The 18,689-nt window shown below is 39.7% G+C and overlaps 1 protein-coding gene across 1 annotated transcript in view; it reads left to right on the forward strand.

Annotated features, from left to right (window-relative positions):
• The window catches only part of phf1 (PHD finger protein 1), a 46,627-nt gene that overhangs the window by 3,120 nt on the left and 24,818 nt on the right, over positions 1-18,689 (forward strand). The window contains exons 4-7 of the mRNA XM_038272425.1: positions 7,670-7,756; positions 12,363-12,457; positions 12,898-13,046; positions 17,220-17,315. Of these exons, the coding sequence (XP_038128353.1) occupies positions 7,670-7,756; positions 12,363-12,457; positions 12,898-13,046; positions 17,220-17,315 (427 nt within the window). The remainder of the gene's footprint in view (positions 1-7,669; positions 7,757-12,362; positions 12,458-12,897; positions 13,047-17,219; positions 17,316-18,689) is intronic.

An 18,689-nucleotide genomic window follows, 5' to 3' on the forward strand; every position in this document is an offset into this window, starting at 1 on the left:
GCTAGAAAAATCTCACCAAAAATAATCTGGCACTGATGACTGGTTTGAGGGTCAGTTAAATAGAAGTAGGAGCAGGTGGATCAGATGAACAGCAATGAGAAAATGGACAGAGCTAAGCAGGTGAATGAAATGAGTAATCAACTGTATTATCTTTAAACCACGTCAGAACAATGGCTGGACAGTTATTTACACTATTTATACCATAGGCATAATTACAAAAAAATGCAAGATCCAAACTCTCAACTTTTGGTCTTGTTGCAGGTGACAAGATTAAGATGGTAACTTTATTAGTCCAGCCCTGTAGATGGTGGTAATGCGCTTAAGTAAGTGATACACAATTGGACTTCGCAGAAGCTCCTCACCTTCACATTTGATGATTGCACCCGCTTATACTACGGACATTTAAAGAAATAAATATGAAATCAATTAAAATACATTAATGTTTTCTTTACTTTTAAAACTGTCAAAGAGATAAAGAAAAAACTTTTGGAAAGATAAGAAATATATTTTAATGGTTAGTTAAAATTTGTGGAATTTTTCCCACATTTTCCCACTTTAAAAAACTATCTGAATTCATTTCTGATATAGTCTTTTTTTAATTCAAATTAAATAGTTGATGGAGAAAATAATAAAACCTGTATTTATTTGTTAGTATATATGTATATTTTAAAAGATTACTTGGTTCTTTATTCTTTTTAGCCAAACTGAGGAAAAGTTTAACTGTAAATATAAAAGTGTCACAGGGGCCAAGCTTGTGGCTTCAGAGCCAAAGGTTGCAGACCCCTGTAACAGGAGCCATTTGCAGTTATGTTTTTGGGCATAATTTGGGTGTATTTTACTTAGTTTCAATACTAATTAGTTTAGTGGCGGTATTTGGGTTATATGTAAATTGTTTTTCTGACTTATAATCTTGCTCTAACACTGGTGGCGCTGTGGGTGAAATCTATTTATGTGTCACAGCAGGAGGAAGAGTGAAGGGTGTAGGTATGTCACACCATTGCCTACCGCTCCCTGTTTATATACTGGTTTGCTTTTTAATAGGTACCTATTGATGAATATTGCCATTTCCTTTGCATGGTGCCATAGACCGCTCCCCAGGAATCTGGATCTCATTCAGTGTTCAGTGTGTGCATAATAAATGGGGGCATTCCCAAATGTATTTCCCAGTCTGGACATTGCCTTTTGAGCACGTCAGGACCTGGTTTTCCCACACCCAGAATTGACCAAAATTAGAGGCAATTTGATGGTCGCTACAAGTGTTAAGTGATACAAAGTACAATTTTATAAGGATAAAAATTTAGAGCAATTGGCCTGTTTGATATGAAATTTCCTATGGGGGTCCTAATATCACTTTATGGAGAATTAACCCAGACCACAGTATAAAGTGGGTTAGCTGCCACACAGAAGGTTATAGGGATCTCCAGCTAGCCGGCAGATCCGGGAATGCAAGCTAGAAGTACCTTTATAAAAGAGCAAAGTTCTGCAGTAATGGACTCTGGACAAGTGTAATGATCTCAGATTATTGGACCCAGAATTCAAGGTGAGACAGGCAGCGTTTATTTAACAAATAGGTGCGCGGGGCTGCTCGTCTGCTGCGGGGGCAGATCTCTGCAGGGATAGGAGAATACAGGTCAGTGACTGGATGTGGAGCTGAATATTACTTGGAGCTAGTCACTGACCTGATTCAAAGTTCAGTCCGTTCGCAGAGAACTCAGCAGAATCCAAAAGGGAGGTTTGACCGCAGTTGCGGCGGCCACGCCCCCAGAGTTCCTAGAGAGCGAGCATCAGACGCCGAGCAGCAACAGAGTCCAGAAGGGAAATCCAAGGCCGAAGTCAGAAGACAGTTCCAGGTTCAGAAGCCGGTAGAATCCAGGATCAGATGCGACAAACAGAGCAGACAGTTGCAAGGCAAAACTCGAGATCCTCAGGGCAGAAAACTGGTCATAATCAGGGAAACAGACAGACTCAAGATTGCTACGAATGTCTCACAAAAACACGCGAATAACCTGGCGCTGATGGGAGGCAAACACACAACTGAAATAGTAGAGGAACAAGGTGAAAATGATTGCCGATAATCAGCTGCAGAACCAATTAGACAGGGGAGCAATCGATTCCTGATATCTCCAGACATTTACGCATTAATTTTCCCCATAATGCTGTTGAAATTATGAAGTGCACCAGTCCCTCCGTCAGCCCACACTCACACAGCATAGTGCTTCCACTTCTATGCTTTACAGTTGCCATGGTGAGCTCAGGTTTGAAAGCCTCCACCTGTTTGCTCCAAATGTAACAATGGTCATCAAGGCAGAACCAATAAATTTCAGTTTCACCACATCCCAGGACAGGTTTGTTGCTTTTTGAGTAATTGCTCCTTCCTCTCTGAGAAAGTGGCCCTTTCTGCCCTGTCGGTATATGACTGCTTTCACTTTGAATGATCACATTCTCCTAGCAGCTTCAGTCAGCATCTTCACAAGGTCTTTTATTTTTTGTTCTGTGTTTGATTTGAACATTCGGCACATAAACCCATTAATCTTTGAGACAGATTCTCCTTCCAGGATGGCATGATGGAGATTGGACATTCTCCTTCTCTTTATACTTAGAATTGTTAAAACAGATAAATGAGACTCGTTAAGCGGGACACTGAAAGATTGTTTTCTTCCTTGTGTCTTAAATAGTCCTCAATGTCTTTTTAATTTTCCCATCACTCACAAAAGGAAGTGAATTTGATAGACGTCAATCAACAAATCTGATTGACATCAGAAAGTTGATGAGACCATTTGGGATTTTATTTTTACTTTGAACTTTAGGAAAAAAAAAAGAATTGTATTTCAAAATCTCTGTCATTCTGGCATTGACATTTGGCGAATTAATTGATCTTCTTGGTTGACGAATGGTTACGTTTGTCATGCTCGCATTTATATGTCTAACCCACATGCAGAACACTCGGAGGTAGATGAAAAATTCAAAGGTTTATTAACAATAAATGTACAATGATATGAACAGGTCCAAGAGGGAGCTTCACTGGTCACGAGTTGTTCACCGCTGAGGAGGACAAAGAGATTAGTGAAGGTCCAGGTATATTGCAGGTTGTCAGTGTTCAGGTCTATACCTGTTCTGGAGTGGAGCAGAGCTGCAGAGGGAGGGAACCTTGAGGGTCCAGAGGTTGTCGACAGACTGAGGGCTGAGGCGGAGGCAGAGCTTACTGAGTGTTGCAGGCAGATCTCAGACTGAGTTTCCTTCCAATTTATCTTCTGAGAGCGGGCAGGCAGATACTGACTGAGGCAGCTCTCCAGAGTTCTACTGAGAACGGGCAGGCAGATACCGACAGAGTAAACTCTCCAGAGTTTCAGGTATTCAGGCAGAATCAACCTGTGAGGCAGAGAGGAGAAAACGGGATCAGGCTAAGTTCACAAAAAGTCAGAGAACACAGACAGGCAGGTTGGCTCAGGCTTGCTAACCGTTACTGGCAAACACTCTGGCGCTGGAGTGAAGCCCTCCGCCTCCTTAAGTACGGATCTCCCGATGAGCAGATGGAAAACAGGTGGTGCGGTCGGCTCATGCTCCAGGAGATCTCGTGCGCCCTCTGGTGGAGAAAGTGGACAAACCTCCAGATCCCAACATTTCCTCATGTATCAAGGGGATCTTTCCATAGCATGAAGAGTTTTTTTTAGAATATGATGAACAAAAGATAATAATAGCTTATTCTGCAGCTTTTGCTAAACACTGATACTGTATTCAGAAGGACAAACAGGCAGTAAGATATTTCAACGAACGTTTATTTAAAAACAACGGATTTAAAGTAACAGACAGGACGTTTAAGGCAGGAACCTCTGAAGGACGAAAACACAGGTTAGTGACCACATTAATCTGGAGGATGATTATGAACCTGAGTCACTAACCTGTTCCTTTAGTTCAGTGCATGCCCAGAGGACGAGGTTTATTCCAGGTGATCTGCTGCCAACAAGACGTGGCGGGCGCCGCCCAGAGAGTCCCAGAAACTGTTCCTTTAGTTTTTTTTAGAATATGATGAAAAAAAGATAATATAGCTTATTGTGCTAGTTGTGCTAAACACTGACGGTATAAATCAAAAATGTTTTCTCTACGCTATTAAAATGACAAGTTATAACAAAACGGGAACGTTTTAGGTTACTGAATAAAAAAATGAGTAAAATATGTGAAACATTTATAATTTCCAATGCTCAGAAATGTAAAACTGTAATTTAAAGATGGGGTATGTCGCTGTGACGTACTGTCAGACGTTAAAGGCTGGATTATGTTTAGAAACCAAGTCATCTGCGTTTGTGTCTCAGTAAACGCAGATATGCTCCCCGCACCTTTCACAGACATTCTGGTGCACCTCTCCAAAATTGTAGGTGAAAAGTGCCGCAGACAGGAGGCCTCTGATTGGTCAAATCTACATCTGCTCTACACTATCCGTATTTCCAGTTTGGTACCTTACTTGCTTGTGTTGTTTGTATGACCACCATTGTGGAAAACGACTGGTGAAAATGGACCAGCTAGAAGAGCGAGAACGAGAACGGTGGGACCCTTTTCCCACCCTGATCCCCGCTAGTTTTCGCACTCATGTCCCTCCATTCTCGCACAAACTTGCTTCTTGCATTTTTCCACTTCCTCACCACCTCAGATGTATCCACATCTAGCCATGTACCCACAGCTAATTTGTGATTGTCCCTCTTGCATTGTGTCGTGGATAACACAGCTAGCTGCGACACAGCTAGCTTGCGACAAGCTAGCTGCGACACACTGCTGGGGAAGTATACACAGCCCTTAACTGTGATATGGGGGGGATGGGATCTCCTTGCTCTCAGAGGAATGTATAAACTAGCATGTCTTCTTCTATCATATCACGTCCTCACCTACTGAGCACAGTGGAGAATTTGATGCTGCTCCGCCATGCAGCACAGCTAACTGGGCGCTATCTAGTGTAGGATTTTTTATTTATTTACACAGAATCCTATAAAGTTCGTTCTGCATCCTTGCAGCCATTAAAAAGAGGAAATAAATAATCCCAGCCTGGAATCTGGATCAATTCAGGTTTCTGCCCTAGCAGGCCTCCCTCCACTCTGGCATTACTTATCTTGCAAATACAAGTCAGGCTGAGCATAAGAATGAACAACGGCATCCTCCAGTGGCCTGCAGTAATGCACACTGAAAGAAATCACCCTTAAGTGGATGTTATTATTAAACTGTATAAAACATTTTTAATCTCTTATTAAACATTAATTGATTCAACAAGTGATCATATGTAGACTATTTGTTTACATCCCCACTTGGTAATCCTAACTGACCTAAAGCAGTCGAAGTTAAGCAGGAATTATCATTTGGTTTATGGGAAAACGGAAGAATTATTTATTTATCAAAAATGTTATGCATTCAAACACTAAAGTAATATTTTCACTATCAGAATATGAACAGTGCATTGTCTTCTTCTGGCCTAAGGAGATATGAACATCAGTACAGCTAATAAATAGTTGTTACATTAATCTTATAACACTTTATATGTTTGTGACAGCTATAACTAACATTGGCCTTGAGGTTGCACGTCTGACTCCAGGGAAAGTTTTTTGTTGTTTGTCCAACTGAGAACTTGGAAATTGGTTATGATGGTGAGATCAAATTTGGGTTTTACTCTGAACCTAATCCAGATGTTGATCTGTTGTTACAGGGATTCGATACAAAAACAGAAATTTACTCGCTCCAAACACAAAACTATTCAACAAGTCGCAGACATACTTCGCTTAAATGTACATAATTATAATTTGTTTAATATTTTTTTCTGTAGGTTTTGACAGACTTAAGTCATTTATAGAGTGAGAATGGTGCAAAAAGTGGAGGTTATTAGTTTATAAATGTAAAATATGCACCCCATCATTGTCTCCATGCTCACGTGGTCTCAGGTGCACAAAGATATCAGTTAAAGAAAAACAATTCCCTTCAGTCAAAAATTTTTTGCTTTACAGGTTAATGGTTCTTAGTTGTGAAATTTACGCTTGAAATCTTGATTGGAGCTTTTTTTTCCATCTCTCTGTTGTCGGAGATGAAGGAATAATTTGAGACGTTATTCATTCTGTTTAAAGCTCTAACAATTGAGAACAAATTTCTACCATATTCGGAGGGGTTTGATTTAAGATTTTGCTTTGTTATGTTTGTACGTGCTTTAAAAAAAACTATTTAATCGAGTGTCATTGTTTCCATGACCCCTCTGGAGGTGCAGCTGCAAAGGTTGGCGTGTTGCTTTGGCTGAATCAAGCTACTTGAATGTTGTTTGTGGTAACAAGCATACCTTCTGCTTCTGCACAACAGGGTTTTCAAAATAAACATACTTTGCTGCCATGCATTGCACACGAAGTAACAATTATAACAAAACTGAGATACACCAGCATATTTAAGTTAAACATTAGCCCTCAGCTGAAATGTTACAGATTAGGGCAAAAATTATATTTTAGATATATTTATTTGTCTAAACCATGGAGCTTACGAGGTACAGATGTCCTGTAATATGCAATACATGCCTTGGGCAGATTGGATTTACACAGCAACGCACTAAGGCTGAAATCTGATTGGACAAAAAATATAGGAACCACGTAAATTAAGAGAACGGATTGTTTGGAATAAATTAATACAGTTGATCTGCACTGGAAATGGGATCCTACTCTACTTCCAGTGGCTAACTTTTTCGGCTTTGGATTTAAACATAAATCTAGTTTTTTTGAGTTTTATGTTTTCGTTTCGTTTTTATCTTATGCTATATAGTGCGTAAACTAAAAAAGGAAACAACCAAAATGCAGATAAGCATGGTTTAATCATATTTTGCCGGACTTCTCTGAGCATGCCTGATGATGAAGTCAGAGAAGCAGTTTAACGGAGAAAATGTAAAAAGCATAAACATTGTCTCACAGAAGTTATAAAACCTTTTTTAAAGATGTGTATTCTTTGGTAAGTTAAGGATAGAAATATGTAGTTCTAGGCCATAATTACATTATTTATGATATATCTGTTCGTGCATGAGCAGAGCGGATTGTGCTTCCCGGGACGGATCGGGTGGTGACGTACATGATACACACATATGCACTGGTCAAATTTTCTTCACACCTTGCGACAAAAACATAATGGCAAAGAAACTAGATCTGAATGATTTCTGTTGAATTTTATTTTCTTTTTTTTTTTTTATGTATTAAACATGAATATAAAGTCAATTTAGGAAGGATTGTATCAGTAATACCAGGTTATGTCTCCTCTAAAGAAACATGTTTAGGTTTGATTCAGTTGATCCCTGTAAATGCTCAAAGTAAATATTTATTCACGATTACAATAAGCTGCCTGTGTTATCTGAAGGAAGATTGTTGTTTCTTTCATATTAGAGTCAATTGATAAAATGTGTTTGATTAATGACCCCTCTGGGAAACGACTCTCCCTGTTCCTTCTAACGTTGAGTCAAAGGGGAGCTTAGACTCTTGTTAGGACCAAGCTGAGCATCAGCACGTCAGCTGAAAGGTGCAGGTGACTCTGAAATCAATGAGATAGCAGGCATGTGAATCAATATACATAAATTAATGCAGTTGACTGCTTTCTCTCTCTGTCTGCGTCTCTGTCACCCTCTCACTCATTGACTTCCTCCCCTCCCTTCTGTTTTTCTTTTTTCCCTCAGTCTCTGCTGGAGTGGAAGAAGTTTGCTGTATTTGTGACGCCCCGCCTCTTAAAGAACACCTCATAAATTGTCTTAAATGTCGCCACGGTAAGGAAGCCTGCCTCATCATGCTCTGTCAAACGCTCCTTCTCCCTTAGAGGCTGTTGTGACCTTGAAGAGTTGACACAGGATGGTAAATAACAACACAAGAAGGCCTCTTATCATAAATTATGGCGAAGAGTTGCCACATCTGCACTCAGAGGAAGGAAATAAGACATCAGCAGATAGAGGTTATAGATTTACATCCTACAAAATGTCCTCATTTTTTATTTCTTCTAATTGAAAGGTTAAAAAAAACAATTAAAAGACAAGGAAATGATTTCTTAATGTGATAGAATACATTAAAATTAGAGATGGGCTGATGCTGATAGCCAATATTTTGTGATTAGCTGCGCTGCCGATTGCTTGAGCTGATTCTCTAGGCAAATATTGTCAATCCCTTTATTTGTCTCAGAACGGGGAAATTAACTCTGCATTTAACCCATCCCCTTGGGGAGCAGTGGGCTGCCATTGTGCAGCATCCGGGGTGCAGTGTGTGTCATGATTAACAAAAAATGAGACCCAAATGCAGAGAAACCACTACAGAGAGACCAGGGAAAAAGGTTTAACAGGTTTTATTGAAGAGAAAATGAAAAGAGCAGTGTTGCTCTGAACTCTGCTCAACCGGAACTGAAAAGTGAGGTGAAGACACAGCGATTAGTTCAGGCTCAATGGGAAATTTCATTTGTGAACTTGGAGAAGAGGATATGGATGCTGACTCACGTTTCCAGAGAAGTTGTTGTATCTTAGACTCCAGTCTGTATGCTGTTGTTCCAGTGTTTGTCTGATTGGGTGGAGGGCGGAACAGGGTTTACCCAGAACGAGGTCGTTTGTAGGTGAACGGAGAAACTGACTTCCACTCAGATTTCCTGCGGTACTTGAACGGGTCGTAGTGGAGATGGTTCCTTTGCTCAGTGTGTAAACTCAACGTCCTCCTTGGGAAAGTGGGTCCAAACCTCCAGTTTGAATCCCCAGCTCAGTTTGAGGCTCAATTGATCCTTCCAGGGAGTGAAGGTCCGAAAGATCCAGTTTTCAGGATGTCCTCCTGCCGAGAGGCAAAGACAAAAAACAATGTTTAAACTCAGGTTGACAAGAACTCAGACTTACTCAGCAAAAACTCAGCTTGGTTAGAGTACCCAAAACTGGCAAACACTCTGGCGCCGAGGTAGTGGCAGTCAGCAGCTTAAGAGCACTCCGTTAACGAGGTAACCAACAGCAGGTGTGTGTGGAGGCGGACCGGAACCAGGCGCCTCCTGTTGGAGGAAGGGAGACAAACACAAAAAACAAACACACAGACTGGAGCCCTGACAGTGTGGGGTTAAGGGTCTTTGCTCAGGGACCCAGAGTGGCAGTCCGTGGGAGCGGGGCTTGGACTCAGAACCTCTGGATTCCAAGCGCAATACCCTAACCACTAGGCCACCCCTCCCCTATTTTGCTTCTTCTTCCTCTGTTTACATGATAGAAAAAAAACAATGATAAGAAATTTCTCAAATTGAATCTTTAATTTAATTTTTGAGAGTCTCTATATTAACGATATTAACGATCAATAGATCACTGATACCTTGACCTTCCAGGTTTTCTCCAGCTCTTCTCTGAGCCCCTGGCATTTCTCTAGTTTCTCATGTTCTTTTTCCTGATGTTGCAGTCACTTGGTATTGCTGTGTCAACCACAATTGCTTTCCTGTGCTTTTTGTCCACCACCACAATGTCCGGTTGGTTTGCCATTACCATTCAGTCCGTCTGTATTGTAAGTCCCATAGGATCTTGGCTTGGTCATTCTCTGTCACCTTTGGAGGTGTTTCCCACGTTGACCATGGGGTTACCAGCCCTTACTCTGCACAGATGTTCCTGTATACTATTCCAGCCACTTGGTTATTGCCCTCCATATAGGCTGTCCCTGCTCGCATCTTTCACCCTGCAGTTATGTGCTGGATTGTCTCAGGCACCTCTTTGCACAGTCTGCACTTGGGGTCTTGTCTGGTGTGGTAAATCTGGGTCTCTGTTGCTCTGGTGCTTAGGGCCTGCACTACTCAAAACAATTAAAGGAACACTTTGTAATCAGAGTATAGCATCAAGTTAATTAAACTTCTGGGATATTGATCTGGTCAGGTAAGTAGCAGAGGGGGTCGTTAATCAGTTTCAGCTGCTTTGGTTTTGATGAAATCATCAACAGGTGCACTAGGGGCAACAATGAGACGACCATCAAAACAGGAATGGTTTTACAGGTGGAGGCCAATTACATTTTTTCCCCTCCTCATCCTTTCTGACGCGCTACCTGGACCCTACAGAGGTTGCACAGGCTGTCCCACTCCTCCAGGATGGATATCTATATATCTATCTATATACACTGCTCAAAAAAATTAAAGGAACACTTTGAAACCACATCAGATCTCAATGGGGAAAAAAATCATGCAGTTTATTTATACTGATATGGACTGGGTGATGTGTTAGGAACAAAAGGATGCCACATCATTTGATGGACATGAAAAGGATCAACCTACAGAGGACTGAATTCAAAGACACCCCAAAAAATTACAGTGAAGAAATTATGCGACAGGCTAGTCCATTTTGCTGAAATATCATTGCAGCAACTCAAAATGGTATTCAGTATACATACCTGACAGGGCATGCTCCTAATGAGACTCCGGATGGCAACCTGGGGTATCTCCTCCCAGATCTGGACCAGGGCATCAGTGAGCTCCAGGACAGTTTGAGGTGCAACCTGGTGGCGTCAGATGGATCAAAACATAATGTCCCAGAGGTGTTCTATTGGATTTAGGTCAGGCGAGCGTGGGGGCCAATCAATGGTATCAATTCCTTCATTCTCCGGGAACTGCCTGCATACTCTCGCCACATGAGGCCGGGCATTGTCATGCACCAGGAGGAACACAGGACCCACTGCACCAGCATAGCGTCTGACAATGGGTGCAAGGATTTCATCCCGATACCTAATGGCACTCAGGGTGCCGTTGTCTAGCCTGTATAGGTCTTTGCGTCCCTACATGGATATGCCTCCCCAGACCATCACTGACCCACCACCAAACCGGTCATGCTAAACGATGTTACAGGCAGCATAACATTCTCCACAGCTTCTCCAGACCCTTTCATGTCTGTCACATGCGCTCAGGGTGAACCTGCTCTCATCTGTGAAAAGCACAGGGCGCCTGTGGCGGACTCGCCAATTCTGGTGTTCTGTGGCAAATGCAAATTGAGCTCCATAGTACCGGGCAGTGAGCACAGGGCCCACTAGAGGACGTCGGGCCCTCAGGCCACCCTTGTAAAGTCTGTTTCTGATTGTTTGGTCAGAGACATTCACACCAGTGGCCTGCTGAAGGTCATTTGTAGGGCTCTGGCAGTGCTACTCCTGCTCCTCCTTGCACAAAGGAGCAGATACCGGTCCTGCTGATCGGTTGTAGACCTTCTACGGCCCTGTCCAGCTCTCCTGGAGTAACTGCCTGTCTCCTGGAATCTCCTCTATGCTCTTGAGATTGTGCTGGGAGACACGGCATACCTTCTGGCAATGGCACGTATTGGTGTGCCATCCTGGAGGAGTTTGACTGCCTGTGCAACCTCTGTAGGGTCCAGGTAGCGCCTCATGCTAACAGAAGTGAAAGTGACACTAGCCAAATGCAAAACTGGTGAAAAAGAGTCAGAAAAGATGAGGAGGGAAAAAAATGTCAGTGTCCTCCAGCTGTAAAATCATTCCTGTTTTGATGGTCGTCTCGTTGTTGCCCCTCTAGTGCACCTGTTGTTGATTGCATTAACACCAAAGCAGCTGAAACTAATTAACAACCCCCTCTGCTACTTACCTGACCAAATCAATATCCCAGAAGTTTAACTGACTATACTCTGATTACAAAGTATTCCATAATTTTTTTGAGTAGTGTTTATATATATATATATATATATATGTATATATATATGATGTGATTAAATACGTTAAAATAATATAAGTAATTATTCACCACCTCACTTTTTTGTGTATATCACCATCAGATCGTCACACAAAGGTTTAAGTTTCATATTAAACTAAATAAATTATAGAAGTTGAAATAACCTTCATAGCAGAGGTCGACAAACGGATATCAGCGTAAGTACTCTCTGGATAAAAGGAATGTCTTACATCATCGTCAATATGTGTCTGTGATGAAGGTGAGTCTCTGTGTGAGAAGGTGTTTTGTTCCTGAGGTGTTTTGTTCCTGAATGATGGCAGAAACCTCAGATGGATAGAACATGGATCTGGTCTGTAATAATAAAGGAAGTGCTGAGCTTGAAAGACTTACTGATACATCTGACTGGTCTGTCTAGCGTTTATTCAAACCCCTCCCCTGTGGTCGTGCAGTATGACAATGGTTTAAAATGAGCTTTCTCTGCAGTAGATATGGAGAGGAGCTTCTCCAAACAAGTAGAGCTTGAAGTCCCAGTGCCTTTAAAGGTGTCAGACCCTGCAAACACCCCCTCTTACATGCAAATGCAACAGTTCAATGTTTTTGCACACTTTTAAAACAAACGAAAAGAAGTAGTGAGGAAATGTAGCAGACCTGTCATTACTGTCATTCGAGCTGTCTGTGCTGCAAAGACGATTTAAACGCTCTGCCTCCTCCTTATATTACAGGTTATCATCCAGAGTGCCACACGCCGACCATCGAGCCAGAAGCTGACAGCGACTCCTGGATTTGTCGACAATGTGTCTTTGCAGTCGCAACCAAGGTCAGGCTGCTAATCTCTCTCTGTCTCACATTTTTCGGGCTAAAAAAAAAAAAAAAAGGAAAACAATTTATTTCCATCCACTTGGTAACGTGTGCAGTGAAAGATCTCACTGATTTTCTCAGTATTGACCTCGATCTGTTCTACGCCATGTCAGAGAAATTGTGAGGAGTCAATATTTATGATGCTTCAGTGGCGCTGCGAGGATCACATTAAAAATAAATCCATTACATTTGCTCCATTTCTATAGATCTGGGAAAGAACTCAGTTTATTATCAGTGGCTCAGGCTTGCAGAGGCCATTGTCCAGATCTTGCGGCGTCTCAGACTCCATCTTTCACAGCTGACCTACAATGAAATGAGACAAAAAGCCATTTTCTCATCAGACATGATCTGCTTGCTGATATGGAAGTGATGTTCTCTATCCTGAAACTGTTTCTGCAGAGAGGCGGTGCTCTCAAACGAGGACGCTTCGCCCGGCTCATGCAGTTCATGAAACTCCGGCTCCCCTACCAGCTCTCGTCCTTAGACTGGGACCCTCAGCATCTGACCAATCAGCAGCAGTGTTACTGCTACTGCGCCGGACCTGGAGAGTGAGTGGAGCACCTTGCACATTGATTTGTACTTAAAATAAACATTTTCTCCTTTTTTTTAAAAACCTTTAGAATAAATGAAAGCAACATAATCTCACACTCAACATTTAAAGAACAGTTTTCTAGTATTCTATATTATACTTCTATGCTATACTCTGCGTCATGCATTAAAACTGTGTAATGCACAATCCTTATATATGTATGTTTATTTTATTTTTTTTACACGTTCTGCCATTTAAAATGTTTTAAATAAGTCTCCCATTAAATAACAAAAAAATATATTTTATCTACAAACATGCATTTATTTATTCATCTGACACATTATTAAAATATTAGATCAACAAAATTATAAAATGCACAATTAAATAACTAAAAGTTCCATTGGATTATGAACAATTATTAAACATTTTTAATGAAACAATTTCATGCTATTCTAATGCATTTATTTATTTATCTAATACGTGATTGAAATATTATACACTGTGAAATAATAAAACACGCATTTACGGTGGCCCTGAAGTGCAAACTGCAACTACAAATCTAAAAGCGCAACTACATTAAGGAAATCGCAACTGCATAAAGCAAAGCACAACTACATTAAGGAAAACACAATTACATTAACCTACCGGAAAAGGTAGGTACCAGTGGGAAACATGAGACATCGCTGATTGGACGACGGGGCCGTTTGACCCTTGAACCGGAAGTCATTCTGCCTGCTGCAGCTTTTGAAAACATCGATATTGTCGGCGCCCCAAACATAGCTGCCGTTATCCAGGAATATTTTGAATCAGGACATACGTACGAGGTGATACTGGATATGCTCAAGACTAATCACAAAATTTCAGTTTGTTTGCGTACACTGAAGACACACTTAAAAGAAGCTGGACTGTTCAGACGACGCAACTTCCGGTTCAAGGGTCAATTAGGTCTCATGTTTCCCACTGGTACCTACCTTTTCCGGTAGCTTAATGTAATTGTGTTTTCCTTAATGTAGTTGCGCTTTGCTTTATGTAGTTTTGTTTTCCTTAATGTAGTTGCGATTTCCTTAATGTAGTTGCGCTTTTAGATTTGTAGTTGCAGTTTGCACTTCAGGGCCACCGTACGCATTGAATAATATTTAACTAAATAATTACATAATTTAAATTATGAGTATAAGTGAAATAATTAAATGTTGTTTAAAAATATATTTCGCTAATAATGTTAAAATAAATTAAGACTAAAAGAGTTAGATGTATTGTTAGTGGTCAGCAATGTATGGGATTGTTGTTTTGGGGCCATAACATGAAATGTTTGGGAACCCTTGATTTAGAGCCTCAGTTCCTCTCTGATGCTCTCCTATCTTCAACTCACCCCACAGCTTTTCTTTAGGATGTTGGTCTGGAGAACGAGACGGTCGTTCAAGGATATTCATTTTGTTTCTGGTGAAGCCATTCCAAAATAGTTTAAAAAATTTTTTTAAACAAACCACTGCACTTTGTTTTCCGAGCGTGAAAGGACTATGGAATGACTTTGACCTGGATGACTGAGAATCTTCACCAGCACATTCTGGTGAAGAAATTCCGTGTCCAACCGGATCTACTATCTGTTGAAAGGGAGGATCTAATGATGAACCACACAATGTGAGCTTATTCCACTGAAATGAGGGATAAGTGTAGGAATTTTTAGGCTTTTTCTACATTAAAATTTAAAATACAAAATGTTTTGTCTAAGCACAACTAGTATTCTATATTATACTTCTATGCTATACTCTGCGTCATGCATTAAAACTGTGTAATGCACAATCCTTATATATGTATGTATATACATGTTTTGCCATTTAAAATGTTTTAAATAAGTCTCCCATTAAATAACTAAAAATTACATTTTATCTAAAAACATGCATTTATTTATTCACCAGACATTATTGAAATATTAGATATACAACAAAATTATACATACATTAACTGGTGACAAAAGTTAATGTATGTATCTCTAACCTTACATCTTGTGATGTAACTGTGATTACTTATTTATAATTTTTTATATTATATATATTTTTCATTTTTTGTAATTGACACAACAGTGAGTTATAGTTTAGATTTAAGAAATGAGAGGTACCCTATGCATTATCAGAGAAACATTTTAAAGCAAAATAATTTCCTTCATATCGGCCAAATATCCAAATCATCCTTAACAGTAGGTAATTTTGTTTTGTTTTTCCATTGGTATTTGTTTTTTTTACACATATATTTTAAAGGAAAAAAAAAAATTCAGTTTATTTATATATCACCAATTCACAACACGTCAAGGGACTTTACAAAGTTAATTCAACCAGATCATACAGTCAGATTGATTCAAAGTTTCTATTTAAGGAAAACCAGTGATTGCTTCGAATCATGCACTGAGATTGCTTTGGCAGCAATCTATGGTGTTGTGTTAATTCTAAATGAACAAGTCACTTCCCTTTAATACATCTCAACCAATTCCCTTCAAAATTATTTGATCAATTAAAACTCAGGGGGAGCTTATGAGTAAAAGACAAACCCCCTTGATTCGACCCATATGAGGGTCTCTTTGCCCTGATTGCTCTCTGTTTGATATATCACTGATGATGTAGTTTGCGCATGAATCAGAGCATAGAAACATGAGGTAGGGTTCTGCATTTTGAGAATTGTATTGCTCCTGAAATTTTGAATTTCTCTGAAATCTTTAAGTTTTTCTCTGAAATCTTTAGGAAGAATACGCACACAACCCATTTGAACCATTCAGTTAGGGCTGGGCGATATAGAAAAAAAGCTTATCTATAAAAACAAAATGCATATTGATCGATATAGATAATTATTGAAAAAATTTGAAACCATATTTTATGTGCAGCTCTGCCTGGGCATTTTATGATATTGCTAAATGATTTGATTTTAATAAAGAACACAAACACAGACTTCCAATTAAATCTTTATTTAACCGACTTTTTTAACCATAACAGAATTGTTTTAAAGAAAAATAACTTAAGAGACCTGAGTTATGTTATTAAATACTCACAAAGAATAAACTAAAGTGACCAGAAAAGTGACAAAAATAAATATAACAAATAAATAAATGGACACAACACCACACCCAAACCACCACCCCCCCACCCCCCGCCGCCACACGCATTCTTATCGCCCAGCCCTACATTCAGTGCCACCAGGGGAGCAGATGATATCTGGAAAACACTTTTTCTCTCATTTTGATTTATTCTTGACCATCTTTCGAATATGGGTCTCTCATTACAACCAAAATTAAATTAAAATTGAGTTTTTCCTCTCCACTGTCCCTACAAGCATGCTTAGTGTGAGGGATTGCCTTCGAGTCAATGAGTCGATGCAATCAACTGCTTTTCCTTAGATAGAAAACTTGGAATCAATTTGACTGGATGATCTGGTTGAACTGTAAAATGCCTTGAGATGACATGTGTTGTGAATTGGCGCTATATAAATAAACAGAATTGAATTGAATTACACAAGATAACATAAAACAATGTGTTTTTGTTAATTAACCTTTGTGACCTCAAGCCTAATTTAATGTTAGGATACCCACTGTCACTGGTAAACTTAAATTGATTTATTCCGTAACAATCATGTTAAATTAAACATGCTAATATGCACATTTTTCATGTAGCATTTACACCATTCATGTCTGAATTCAGTTCATGAGGGCCTCTGTGCTGTGAGATTTTTTCTGCTTAAACATAGTTGATTCTGATTAATGCAGCTCAGCAGCAGCCTGTTAATCAGCTATCAATGGAAATCAGCCGTAGTGAAGCAAAAAAAACCTTGAAAACCTGCAGGACAGTGGCCCTCAAGGACTGACCTTGGATATGCCTGATCTACAACATATGATTAAGTTATATAAGTACGTAAAAGAATCATTTGAATTAACAATATAGGCTTTGATTGATCCAACTGATGCAATTTGTTTTTGTCTTCAGTCATTATATCTACAAAATATTATAACCTTTTCTTTAAGACATCAAGCAAGTAATAAAGTAACTAAAGACGCTTCAAAGATACAACAGATTCTAGATATACTTTTCAGTAGTCTTATTGAAAAAAAATTCGAAAGAATTAAGAGATAGATGAATACTTGTGATGGGTATTCACCAAGCTTCATGGCTCATGGGTTTGTTGATGCCGTTTTGTTGTCATTGGTCTGCAGGTGGAACCTAAAGATGCTGCAGTGTGGCAGCTGTGGCCAGTGGTTCCATGAGGCCTGCACACAGTGTCTGTTAAAGCCGTTGCTGTATGGAGACAGGTATTTACACCTTGGGGCTGACACACACCCATATTTGTTCTTCTATATGTAGTTTGAGCAAGACCCTTAAAGAAGCTCCAAGCTGCCCGGTTCTACCAAAATAATAACAGATCAAATCATTTCCAATAGGTTTTAAAGCCTCTGCAGTCTAAATAGTCGTGGCTCCTACTACACATCCGCAGGCTTCTCTACAGCAGTAGTAGCTTCTCTGATAATAGTTGTTCTCTATTTTTTATTACTTTTCTTTGTTTTGTTATGATGTGGTCATGACACCGTCAGCTCCCTTCCCTCAACAGCTTCATAATAACTCAGAGACACCAGCATCCACTATTACTTGTGTTTTTTCAGCTATATTGAACACTTCTAGTGACTGTCACATCTAACGGTCCTGAACCGTCCAGATCGAAGCCCGACGGCGGCTGCATTGAATTAGTCGTATAACAGAATCAGATTTCAGCACAGAAAGACCTGCTTTTTGAAGGCAGCCTTAGAGTATCTAAAATATATAAACAAAAAAACAGAAACATTTGCATTAAAGATAAACAAAAATAAAATTAAAATAGAGCATTATGTGCGATATTTTCATCTTTTTCTTCGAATTGGCCAATGCATACATGCATTAAAAGGTTCCTGATCTCATTCAGCAGCCATGCCTTGAGATCAGGTAAGACACACATTGCTCTATTAGAATTTTATATTATTAATGTTTTCTTTAATTTCTTATAGTTTTTTTTATATAAAAAAGTATATATAACTATATATAACATTTGTTATTATTGGCATTTTTATCATATAAATGGAAGAAGAGAGGGTAAATACACTTAATCTAAGACATTTTTTTATGTATTTCTAGATTGTTTTTCCAGGGTTGGTCTAGTTGTTAGGACATAGAGCTTAAAATCTTGAGGTTCTGAGTTTGAGCCCCACTCCCACAGACTGCCACTCTGGATCTCTGAGCAAGACCCTTAACCCCACACTACTCCCCGGGTGCCGCACAATGGCAGCCCACTGCTCCCCAAGGTAATGGATTAAATGCAGAGCTAAATTTCTCCAATGTGAGATCAATAAAGTTCAGTTATTATTATTATAGATCATGTTTCCATATCTGGATTTAACAAGCCGTCTATTTTCTGATTCTGACCGATGGTCATGAGGTATAGATCATGACCAAAAGATCTTAGATAAAATGAACCCAAATTAGCTTCTTGCAGAGGATGGCTGGACTGAGAAAGAGTCCATCATCCAGGGAGAAAAGAAGGAAAGAAAGAGCTGCTGCCTTTTTGCATCAAAAGGTGTCAGTCAGAAGGTTCAGACATATAATCCGGAGACCCTCTGGGCTCTAATTGTCCTGATGGATGGATTATACTGGGGGAA

This window comes from Cyprinodon tularosa, unplaced genomic scaffold (genome assembly GCF_016077235.1).
Source record: "Cyprinodon tularosa strain WSP-4 unplaced genomic scaffold, ASM1607723v1 ctg83, whole genome shotgun sequence".
In the NCBI taxonomy this organism is placed as follows: domain Eukaryota; kingdom Metazoa; phylum Chordata; class Actinopteri; order Cyprinodontiformes; family Cyprinodontidae; genus Cyprinodon; species Cyprinodon tularosa.